The 11,698-nt window shown below is 45.3% G+C and overlaps 1 protein-coding gene across 1 annotated transcript in view; it reads right to left on the bottom strand.

Moving 5' to 3' along the window:
• Positions 1 to 424: 424 nt before the first annotated feature.
• PLA2G4E (phospholipase A2 group IVE) overlaps positions 425 to 11,698 on the bottom strand; it is a 57,318-nt gene continuing 46,044 nt past the window's right edge. Inside the window, exons 16-20 of the mRNA XM_032621717.1 lie at positions 10,768 to 10,875; positions 10,016 to 10,219; positions 8,624 to 8,790; positions 1,087 to 1,270; positions 425 to 663 (exon numbers count right to left, since the gene is read on the bottom strand). Of these exons, the coding sequence (XP_032477608.1) occupies positions 425 to 663; positions 1,087 to 1,270; positions 8,624 to 8,790; positions 10,016 to 10,219; positions 10,768 to 10,875 (902 nt within the window). The remainder of the gene's footprint in view (positions 664 to 1,086; positions 1,271 to 8,623; positions 8,791 to 10,015; positions 10,220 to 10,767; positions 10,876 to 11,698) is intronic.

Genomic DNA, 11,698 nt, shown 5'->3' with positions numbered 1-11,698 from the left:
GCCGCATAGCACAGGGAGATCAGCTCGGTGCTTTGTGACCACCTAGACGGGTGGGAGGGAGGGAGGTGCAAGAGGGCGGAGATATGGGGATATATGTATACATATAGCTGATTCACTTTGTTATACAGCAGCAACTAACACAACAGTGTAAAGCAATTATACTCCAATAAAGATGTTTAAAAAAAAATTCCAGTGGGTATAAAGCCCCATTACATCCCCTTGTTATTTTCCTTTGTCTCTTTCTCTTTCTCCTTCAACCTTTTTTTTTTTTAATTTTAATTTTTTTGATAGAAAGCCCAGGCCAGCCTGCCTGCAGCCCTTGCTAGACAGTGGAGCTGGCTCTGAGGGCCGGTCAGTCCTGGGTTCTGCACCTCTGATGCTAGAAGCAGACACAGGACTGTCCTGGGACTTTAGGGGGGACTCTTTACGAATGTCCTGGGACTTTAGGGGGACACTGGCTCTTCAGGCGTTTCTTCTTCTCTACTGCTAGTCGCAAGGCCTGAAGGAGCTTGTCCTTGTTATTCAGGATGTTATATTCGGAGAGCTTCACCAGCTTGTCGAAGGCGGCCTCTGTGTACGTCAGCTCCTTGGTGGCGTAGGGAGATTTGGGACCATAGATGTCAACCTGGCCCTGCTCCAGCTCCTCGGGGCTTCGCTCCACACCTGGAGGAGCAGAAGGACTTGCTGTAGCCCCTTATCACGTGAGGTTGTAATGGTTTGTTTCTACCCCTCTCCCCGAGGCTCACCCCTGCACACCCACAATAAAACGTGCCCATGTGCACACTCACACACGCAGATGCGCACACACACCTCCTAGCCCACCAGGGCAAGGGACATAGCTTGCCCATCTCAGGACCTCCCTGGCACCACACAGCGCCAGGCTGTGAATGACTGAAAGAGTAGAGCTTGACATCGCCGGCGCACAGGGGCATGGGGGGCCGTTCTGTCTCGCCGAAGCCAAGTTGGGCTCAGACAGGAGCTATGCCAGGCTTTCCTGTTAGTGCTGTCAGAAGACTGCATACGTCTAAGAACAGGAGCTCTCCGTCCAAGGCCAGTTGGGTGCGACCTGAGCTCCCGGCGGCTTACCTGGGGCCTTGTACTTTTGGAAGGTGTCACTGATGAGTGGGAAGAAAATCACAGTGGGGGCATCAGGCTCCTGGGAGCTCTCCATCAGGTAGCACTCCTTGAGGTTATCCTCCTCCTCCTGCACCTCATATTTGGGGAAGGGGATGTTCTGCTCGGTGCAGTACTTGCAGGTTTGTTTCACGGGCTGGAACATCACAGGAGGACATGTTTGAGTATCAGGCGGGGTGAGGGTGGGCAAGAAACACAGAATTCTTAGGTCCAGCCTTCTGATTTCCCCAGCTAACAACTCAGGTCTCCAACTGCTCTGCCTATGTGTGCTATTTTTAGGACAAACCTGGATCCGGATGAAGAGCCTGAGGCAGTAGGTTGGTGTGTGTCCAACTGCAAGCTCCTTCCCTAAGTAAACTGGACAGAAGCCCTTCCGATGATGCTTCACCCACAGACCTGGAGATGTGGCTGGCTCCCTAAGAGGGTGACAGCCATGGCTGGCCAGGCTCCTGCGGGACACTCATGGGCTTTGGAACGTGACAGGGCCAGAAAGGACTCTGAAAGGGCATCTTTATAAACAGGATGTAACAGAAAAAGCAGCAGACTTGGAGTATCAGAATCCCCTTAGTTCTTCCCCGTTCTAAGCTCACTAGCTGTGCGATCTTAAGCAAGCCATTTACCGTCTCTGTGCCTCACCTTCCTCACCTATAACATAGGAATAATAGCAGTTGTGCCATCTACCTCAAAGAGCTGGTGTAAGGATCAAGGGAGATCATGTGTAGGAAAGCATGTTGTCCCTTGTTTACAAACTTAGGTCATTATCATTGGTGTCATCCTTGTCATCTGTCTATACTCCCCTTTCCCTGGCCTCAGGATAGGACTGTATTAAAGTAGACCAGGGAGAGGAACCAAGATGGCAGAGTAGAAGGATGTGCTCTCACTCCCTCTTGCGAGAACACCAGAATCACAACTAGCTGCTGGACAATCATTGACAGGAAGACACTGGAACTCACCAAAAAAGATACCCCACATCCAAAGACAAAGGAGAAGCCACAATGAGACGGTAGGAGGGGTGCAATCACAGTAAAATCAAATCCCTTAACTGCTGGGTGGGTGACTCACAGACTGGAGAACACTTATACCACAGAAGTTCTGTGCCCTACATCAGGCTTCCCAACCTGGGGATCTGGCAACAGGAGGAGGAATTCCTAGAGAATCAGACTTTGAAGCCTAGTGGGAATTGATTGCAGGACTTCGACAGGACTGGGGGGATCAGAGACTCCACTCTTGGAGGGCACACACAAAGCAATGTGTGCATCAGGACCCAGGGGAGGGAGCAGTGACCCCAGGGGAGACTAAACCAGACCTACCTGCTAGTGTTGGAGGGTCTCCTGCAGAGGCGGGAGGGGCGGTGGCTGTGGCTCACCGTGGGGAAAAGGACACTGGCAGCAGAAGTTCTGGGAAGTAATACTTGGCATGAGCCCTCCCAGAGTCTGTCCTTAGCCCCAACAAAGAGCCCAGGTATGCTCCAGTGTTGGGTTGCCTCAGGCCAAACAACCAACAGGGAGGGAACCCAGCCCCACCCATCAACAGTCAAGCGGATTAAAGTTTTACTGAGCTCTGCCCACCAAAGCAACGTCAGCTCTACCCACCACCAGTCCCTCCCATCAGGAAACCTGCACAAGCCTCTTAGATAGCCTCATCCACCAGAGGGCAGACAGAAGAAGCAAGAAGAACTACAATCCTGCAGCCTGTGGAACAAAAACCACATTCACAGAAAGATAGACAAGATGAAAAGGCAGAGGGCTATGTACCAGATGAAGGAACAAGATAAAACCCCAGAAAAACAACTAAATGAAGTGGAGATAGGCAACCTTCCAGAAAAAGAATTCAGAATAATGATAGTGAAGATGATCCAGGACCTTGGAAAGAGAATGGAGGCAAAGATCAAGAAGGTGCAAGAAATGTTTAACAAAGACCTAGAAGAATTAAAGAACAAACAAACAGAGATGAACAACACAATAACTGAAATGAAAACTACACTAGAAGGAATCAATAGCAGAATAACTGAGGCAGAAGAACAGAAAAGCGACCTGGAAGACAATGGTGGAATTCACTGCTGCAGAACAGAATAAAGAAAAAAGCACGAAAAGAAATGAAGACAGCCTAAGAGACCTCTGGGACAACATTAAATGCAACAACATTCGCATAATAGGGGTCCCAGAGGAGAAGACAGAGAGAAAGGACCAGGGAAAATATTTGAAGAGATTATAGTCAAAAACTTCCCTAACAAGGGAAAGGAAGTAGCCACCCAAGTCCAGGAAGCACAGCGAGTCCCATACAGGATAAACCCAAGGAGAAACACACCAAGACACATAGTAATCAAATTGGCAAAAATTAAAGACAAAGAAAAATTATTGAAAGCAGCAAGGGAAAAACGACAAATAACATACAAGGGAACTCCCATAAGGTTAACAGCTGATTTCTCAGCAGAAACTCTACAAGCCAGAAGGGAGTGGCATGATATACTTAAAGTGATGAAAGGGAAGAACCTACAACCAAGATTACTCAACTCAGCAAGGATCTCATTCAGATTCGATGGAGAAATCAAAAGATTTACAGACAAGCAAAAGCTAAGAGAATTCAGCACCACCAAACCAGCTCTACAACAAACACTAAAAGAACTTCTCTAAGTGGGAAACACAAGAGAAGAAAAGGACCTACAAAAACAAGCCCGAAACAATTAAGAAAATGGTCATAGGGACATACATATCAATAATTACCTTTAACGTGAATGGATTAAATGCTCCAACCAAAAGACACAGGCTTGCTGAATGGATACAAAAACAAGACCCATATATATGCTGTCTACAAGAGACCCACTTCAGACCTAGGGACACATACAGACTGAAAGTGAGGGATGGAAAAAGATATTCCATGAAAATGGAAATCAAAAGAAAGCTGGATTAGCTATACTCATATCAGATAAAATAGACTTTAAAGAATGTTAAAAGAGACAAAGAAGGACATTCCATAATGATCAAGGGATCAATCCAAGAAGAAGATATAACAATTATAAATATATATGCACCTAACATAGGAGCACCTCAATACATAAAGCAACTGCTAACAGCTATAAAAGAGGAAATCGACAGTAACACAGACATAGTAGGGGACTTTAACACCTCACTTACACCAATGGACAGATCATCCAAAATGAAAATAAATAAGGAAACACAAGCTTTAAATGATACATTAAACAAGATGGACTTAATTGATATTTATAGGACATTCCATCCAAAAACAGTAGATTACACTTTCTTCTCAAGTGTTCATGCAACATTCTCCAGGATAGATCACATCTTGGGTCACAACTCAAGCCTCAGTAAATGTGAGAAAATTGAAATTATATCAAGCATCTTTTCTGACCACAATGCTATGAGATTAGAAATGAATTACAGGGGAAAAAACGTAAAAAACACAAACACATGGAGGCTAAACAATACGTTACTAAATAACCAAGACATCACTGAAGAAATCAAAGAGGAAATCAAAAAATACCTAGAGACAAATGACAATGAAAACACGATGATCCAAAACCTATGGGACGCAGCAAAAGCAGTTCTAAGAGGGAACTTTATAGCTATACAAGCCTACCTCAAGAAACAAGAAAAATCTCAAGTAAACCATCTAACATTACACCTAAAGGAACTAGAGAAAGAAAACAAACAAAACCCAAAGTTAGAAGAAGGAAAGAAATCATAAAGATCAGAGCAGAAATAAATGAAATAGAAACAAAGAAAACAATAGCAAAGATCAATAAAACTAAAAGCTGGTTCTTTGAGAAGATAAACAAAATTGATAAACCATTAGCCAGACTCATCAAGAAAAAGAGGGAGAGGACTCAAATCAATAAAATTAGAAATGAAAAAGGAGAAGTTACAACAGACGCTGCAGAAATCCAAAGCACCCTAAGAGACTACTACAGGCAACCCTATGCCAATAAAATGGACAACGTGGAAGAAATGGGCAAATTCTTAGAAAGGTATAACCTTCCAATACTGAACCCAATCACAAGTAATGAAATTGAAACTGTGATTAAAAATCTTCCAACAAACAAAAGTTCAGGACCAGGTGGCTTCACAGGTGCATTCTATCAAACATTTAGAGAAGAAATAACACCCATCCTTCTCAAACTCTTCCAAAAAGTTGCAGAGGAAGGAACACTCCCAAACTCATTCTATGAGGCCACCATCACCCTGATACCAAAACCAGACAAAGATACTACAAAAAAAGAAAATTATAGACCAATATCACTGATGAATACAGACGCAAAAATCCTCAACAAAATACCAGCAAACAGAATCCAACAACACATTAAAAGGATCATACACCACGATCCAGTGGGATTTATCCCAGGGATGTAACGATTCTTCAATATACGGAAACCAATCAATGTTATACACCATATTAACAAATTGAAGAATAAAAACCATATGATCATCTCAATGGATGCAGAAAAAGCTTGTGACAAAACTCAATACCAATTTATGATAAAAACTCTCCAGAATGTGGGCATAGAGGGAACCTACCTCAACATAATAAAGGCCATATACGACAAACCCACAGCAAACATCATTGTCAATGGTGAAAAACTGAAAGCATTTTCTCTAAGATCAGGAATAAGACAAGGGTATCCACTCTCACCACTATTAGTCAACATAGTTTTGGAAGTCCTAGCCATGGCATCAGAGAAGAAAAAGAAATAAAAGGAATACAAATTGGAAAAGAAGAAGTAAAACTGTCACTGTTTGCAGATGACATGATACTATACAAAGAAAATCCTAAAAATGCCACCAGAAAGCTAGTAGAGCTAATCAATGAATTTGGTAAAGTTGCAGGATACAAAATCAATGCACAGAAATCTCTTGCATTCCTATACACTAATGAAAAATCTGAAGAGAAATTAAGGAAACACTCCCATTTACCACTGCAACAAAAAGAATAAAATACCTAGGAATAAACCTACCTAGGGAGACAAAAGACCTGTATGCAGAAAACTATAAGACACTGATGAAAGAAATTAAAGATGATACCAACAGATGGAGAGATATACCATGTTCTTGGATTGGAAGCATCAATATTGTGAAAATGACTATACTACCCAAAGCAATCTACAGATTTAATGCAATCCCTATCAAATTAGCAATGGCATTTTGTACAGAACTAGAACAAATCATCTTAAAATTTGTATGGAGACACAAAAGACCCCGAATAGCCAAAGCAATCTGGAGGGGAAAAAACGGAGCTGGAGGAATCAGACTCCCTGACTTCAGACTATACCACAAAGCTACACTAATCAAGACAATATGGTACTGGCACAAAAACAGAAACATAGATCAATGGAACAAGATAGAAAGCCCAGAGGTAAACCCACGCACCTATTGTTAACTAATCTATGACAAAGGAGACAAAGATATACAATAGAGAAAAGACAGTCTCTTCAATAAGTGGTGCTGGGAAAACTGGACAGCTACATGTAAAAGAATGAAGTTAGAACACTCCCTAACACCATACACAAAAATAAAGTCAAAATGGATTGGAGACCTAAATGTAAGACAGGACACTATAAAACTCTTAGAGGAAAACATAGGAAGAACACTCTTTGACATAAATCACAGCAAGATCTTTTTTGATCCACCTCCTAGAGTAATGGAAATAAAAACAAAAATAAACAAATGGGACCTAATGAAACTTCAAAGCTTTTGCACAGCAAAGGAAACCATGAACAAGATGAAAAGACAACCCTCAGAATGGGAGAAAATATTTGCAAACAAATCAATGGACAAAGGATTAATCTCCAAAATATATAAACAGCTAATGCAGCTCAATATTAAAGAAACAAACAACCCAATCCAAAAATGGGCAGAAGACCTAAATAGACATTTCTCCAAAGAAGACATACAGATGACCAAGAAGCACATGAAAAGCTGCTCAGTATCGCTAATTATTAGAGAAATGCAAATCAAAACTACAATGAGGTATCACCTCACACCAGTTAGAATGGGCATCATCAGAAAATCTACAAACAACAAATGCTGGAGAGGGTGTGGAGGAAAGGGAACCCTCTTGCACTGTTGGTGGGAATGTAAATTGATACGGCCACTATGGAGAACATTATGGAGGTTCTTTAAAAAACTAAAAATAGAATTACCATATGACCCAGCAATCCCACTACTGGGCATATACCCAGAGAAAACCATAATTCAAAAAGACACATGCACCCCAATGTTCATTGCAGCGCTATTTACAACAGCCAGGTCATGGAAGCAACCTAAATGCCCATTGAGAGACGAACGGATAAAGAAGATGTGGTATATATATACAATGGAATATTACTCAGCCATAAAAAGGAACGAAACTGAGTCATTTGTTGAGACGTGGATGGATCTAGAGACTGTCAGAGAGAGTGAAGTAAGTCAGAAAGAGAAAAACAAATATCGTATATTAATGCATGTATGTGGAACCTAGAAAAATGGTACAGATGAACCGGTTTGCAGGACAGAAGTTGAGACACAGATGTAGAGAACAAACTTATGGACATCAATGGGGGAAAACCCCAGGGGGCTGGGGATGGTAGTGTGCTGAATTGGGCGATTGGGATTGACATGTATACACTGATGTGTATAAAATTGATGACTAATAAGAACCTGCTGTATAAAAAATAATAATAAAATAAATAAAGTAGACCAAAAAACAGTTTCTTTCCCTTGAAAATCCAGAACTTTTCAAAAGGAAATAAATAAAAATAAATTAAAATCTCTGGTTCTAACTCTTTGGTGTAATTACATGGAGGCTCATACTTCCTGGTAGTGGGGAGACCATGTGATCACTTGGAACATAGGACATTACAAGGTCCTGAAGTGGTACAAAACTTTACAATTGACTGGGTTCTATTAAGGTTATTATTATTATTTTTTAAATTAATTAATTAATTAATTAATTTTTGGCTGCATTGGGTCTTCGTTGCCATGTGTGGGCTTCTCACTTCAGTGGCTTCTCTTGTTACAGAGCACGGGCTCTAGGCACACGGGCGTCAGTAGTTGTGGCACGCGGGCTCAGTATTTGTGGCTTGCGGGCTCAGCAGTTGTGGCTCGTGGCCTCTAGAGCACAGGCTCGGTAGTTGTAGTGCACGGGCTTAGTTGCTCCGCGGCATGTGGGTTCTTCCCGGACAAGGGCTCGAACCCATGTCCCCTGAATTGGCAGGCAGATTCTTCACCACTGTGCCACCAGGGAAGCCCTAAGGTTATTTTTTAAACTCTTTTTTATTTTGCAGCTAAAGAATTGCCAAATATGGGAAATGCTCAAATATAAGAATAAAATTGGAATTAGCTCAGTGAATCTAGTAAACCCATTGCATGAGGGCCAGCGGGCTACGCCCCTGAGGTTTGGAGGTGTAACCTCCATCAGGGATGGTGGCTTGAGCTTCTCCGATGCTGTCTAGGAGCCTGTGGGGAGTGGGGTGGGAGCCTTTCTTTGCCAAACTTGCCTTTGTCTGGGACCCAGCACAGTAATTGAGGTGGATGATGAGGTCAGCTTTTCTCTCCGGCCTGAGGATGGGCGGGTAGCTGGAGTTGATGACGAATGCAGTGTCCAGCAGGCACAAGTGGTTCACGGACGCTGTCAGCTTGTTTGGGAAGCCATCTAGCACCGAGTCTGAAAGTCAAGGCTTGTGGTTATCCTTACTCCTTGGCGCCCTGATCTCAGCAGATGGTCAGAGGCACCTGGTGGGGATGGGATGCCCTGCCCGGAGCTCATCCACTTCAGCCTGGCCTCCAGCCCTCCCCTTGGCCAGGGTACCCGGTGAGTCCCAGTGTCCCCCTGGGTAGGCTGAAGAAGAACAGCATTATCTGGGGAGTTTAGCAAGTTTTTTATGGAACATGCACAGAAAGCCCACTAAGGCTCAGCCACAGAATTTGTGGTGTAGCAGGGGCTTAAGACTATCCTATAAATTAGTGCAAACCGTGGGCCCAGAGCCAGCTGCCTTTTCTGCCCCGGATAGTGAGGACAAAGATTATTAGCCTAGGCTCAAGCAGCCATTGCAGGCTGTGGCCAAGTAAAATACCAAAGATGGTGGAAAGTCAAATTTAGAGCCTCAGCGGGGTGGGGACAAAGTCCTGAGTTGAAGCTGCAAGACCACAGTTTAAGAGCCAGCTCTGCCACTCACCATTTGGAGGAGCCTGGGCTGGGCCATCCCTGCCCAACTCCGGGGGCAGCACTTACATTAAAAGGTGTCCCCAGGGGCTTCCCTGGTGGTGCAGTGGTTAAGAATCCGCCTGCCAATGCAGGGGACACGGGTTCGCGCCCTGGTCCGGGAAGATCCCACATGCCGCGGAGCAACTAAACCTGTGCGCCACAACTACTGAGCCCACATGCCATAACTGCGGAAGCCCGCGTGCCTAGAGCCCGTGCTCTGCCGCGAGAGAAGCCACTGCAACGAGAGGCCCGCGCACCGCAACGAAGAGTAGCCCTCACTTGCCGCAACTAGAGAAAACCCGCGCACAGCAACGAAGACCCAACGCAGCCAAAAATAAATACATTTTTTTTAAAATGAAGGAAAAAAAAAAAAGGTGTCCCCAGAACACAACTGTAGAAAGTCAGGGCCCATACTTCCCCAACTGTAAAATGGGGTCAACTTCTACCTGCTGGGATTGTTATACAGATGCCATATAGAGTCATTGTACAGATTCAATTAATTAAATACACCCCCACTCCACCTGTTGTTCAAGGCATCACCAGATGTAGAATACACTATGGGGAGAGTCTGCCACTTGGGCCCAGTGAACATGGGCAGAGGAGTTTTCTCATCCTTTCTTCCTCCACATCCACTTCCCTTTCCTCTAAACAGAGGTAGGCCTCAAGGGGCAGCAGGTAAGGTTACCCTTCCACGTGGAGAACTGGCCGTTCTGGTAGTAGTCGGTGTGCATCTGCAGCCCCAGCAGGAAGTTGTGGAACTCAGACACAAAGGCCCGGGAGGTGAGGATGTTGCGGAAAGTATTGGACAGCCATGACCCTGGCGTCACCACCGTGGTGTCCAGCATGTTGGCATCACATTTGGGGATTTCAGGTAGGAGTGGCTCATCTTCTGCAGGGGAGGGGGGTGGATGGAGGACAGGTTACAGAGCTGGAGTCCCCAGATTGCCCAGGTGAAGCACCGCATGGTTGCCCCGCACCCAGGGGTCAGCCTGTAAGTGCAGTGCACACCTTCCTTGTCTAGTTCTCGGAGCCAGGAGGACCCAGGGGAGAGACATAGAACAGGGGCAGGGTAGAGGAGAAGGAGTGGGGTGACAGGCAAGGAGGGGTTCCAGAGAAAACACAGAGTCCAGAAGGGTGACCTTTAACTGCATTCATAGATCCCCACCCTCTGCAGCTCTCCTGGGTGCCGTGCAGCTCTTCCAAGCCTACCACACGGTGCATCCACTCCCCCGGGCCAGGCCAGAGCTGGCAAAGGTGTATCCAACTGCAATCACCCTCCTTTCCGGGCAGGGAAGACCCCCTAGCTGCCTTCCTATTTCCGTGGGCCATAGGGATGATGTTGAAACACGTGGCAGGTGGACTGGTCCTCAGTTGCTGATCCACCTTCCCCACCCCCGCCATCACCCAACCAGGAGGGGAAGCCGGTGGGTCACCCACCTATATCATGCACTCTCTCCCTTGTCCACCTGTGGAAAAACTCCTCCGAGGTGTGGGACAAATTCCAGGCATCGAGCAGGTTCAGGGAGAAGATGCTGCTCCACAGACCTAGGGAGCAGGACCAGCGGTGAGCCGCTCTGCCCAAGAGCCTCCAGGCCCACCCAAATACTGATTGATTCTGCCTTGGACTCGATGCCCCCTCCAAGTCAAGCTGCTCAGGGAGTGGGACAGGCTTTCATTTCCCTCTCCCCACAGTGCAGCTCGACATAAGTGACTCAACTCTTCTCCGCTCTCCTCTTGGAACTGGGAGAGGGTATGAAGGCATATAAGGCACAGCCCCAGGAGAGACTTAATGCTGACAAGTGCAGGCTTCAAGTTCAAGTCCAGAAATCACCCCTTGCATCAGTTAACACACTAGTTTAGGACAGCGCCTGGCACATGGTGAGCACTCAATAAATGTAACACCATCTCTTATTGTGATTTAAAAAGTGCAACACAGTAATAATAATACTCACGTGAAATCACTCACGTACATTGACCCATTTGAATCCTCCCTAAGGTTGGTTTTACTCTTAAGCCCAGTTTACAGATGAGAACACTGAAGCTCGGGAAGGTTAGGTAATTTGGCCTGCTTTGCACAGCTAATAAATGGGGAACCAGAGTTCAAGTCCGAGTGTCTCACCTACAGATCTCTGAGCCACATGCTCAACAGCACAGGTGTTCAGAGGAAGGAGAGGCTGCTGGGGGCTGTGGGCTTCGGGGCTGACTTCCCAGAAGAAATGGGGCTTAAGTGGGACTTTCTGGGATGGGTTGGATTTGGGATAGATGGAAGGGAGGGGGAGGCAGACAACTAGTTTAAATAAGGGCATAACTGTTGTTGAGGCTGTAAAAATGGGTCCGTTTTTTGCGGTTGCCCTTTGACAGATGTACT

Source organism: Phocoena sinus, chromosome 2 (genome assembly GCF_008692025.1).
Source record: "Phocoena sinus isolate mPhoSin1 chromosome 2, mPhoSin1.pri, whole genome shotgun sequence".
Lineage (NCBI taxonomy): Eukaryota > Metazoa > Chordata > Mammalia > Artiodactyla > Phocoenidae > Phocoena > Phocoena sinus.
The sequence above is the reverse complement of the archived record's forward strand: the minus strand, read 5'-3'. Positions and strand labels throughout refer to the sequence as shown.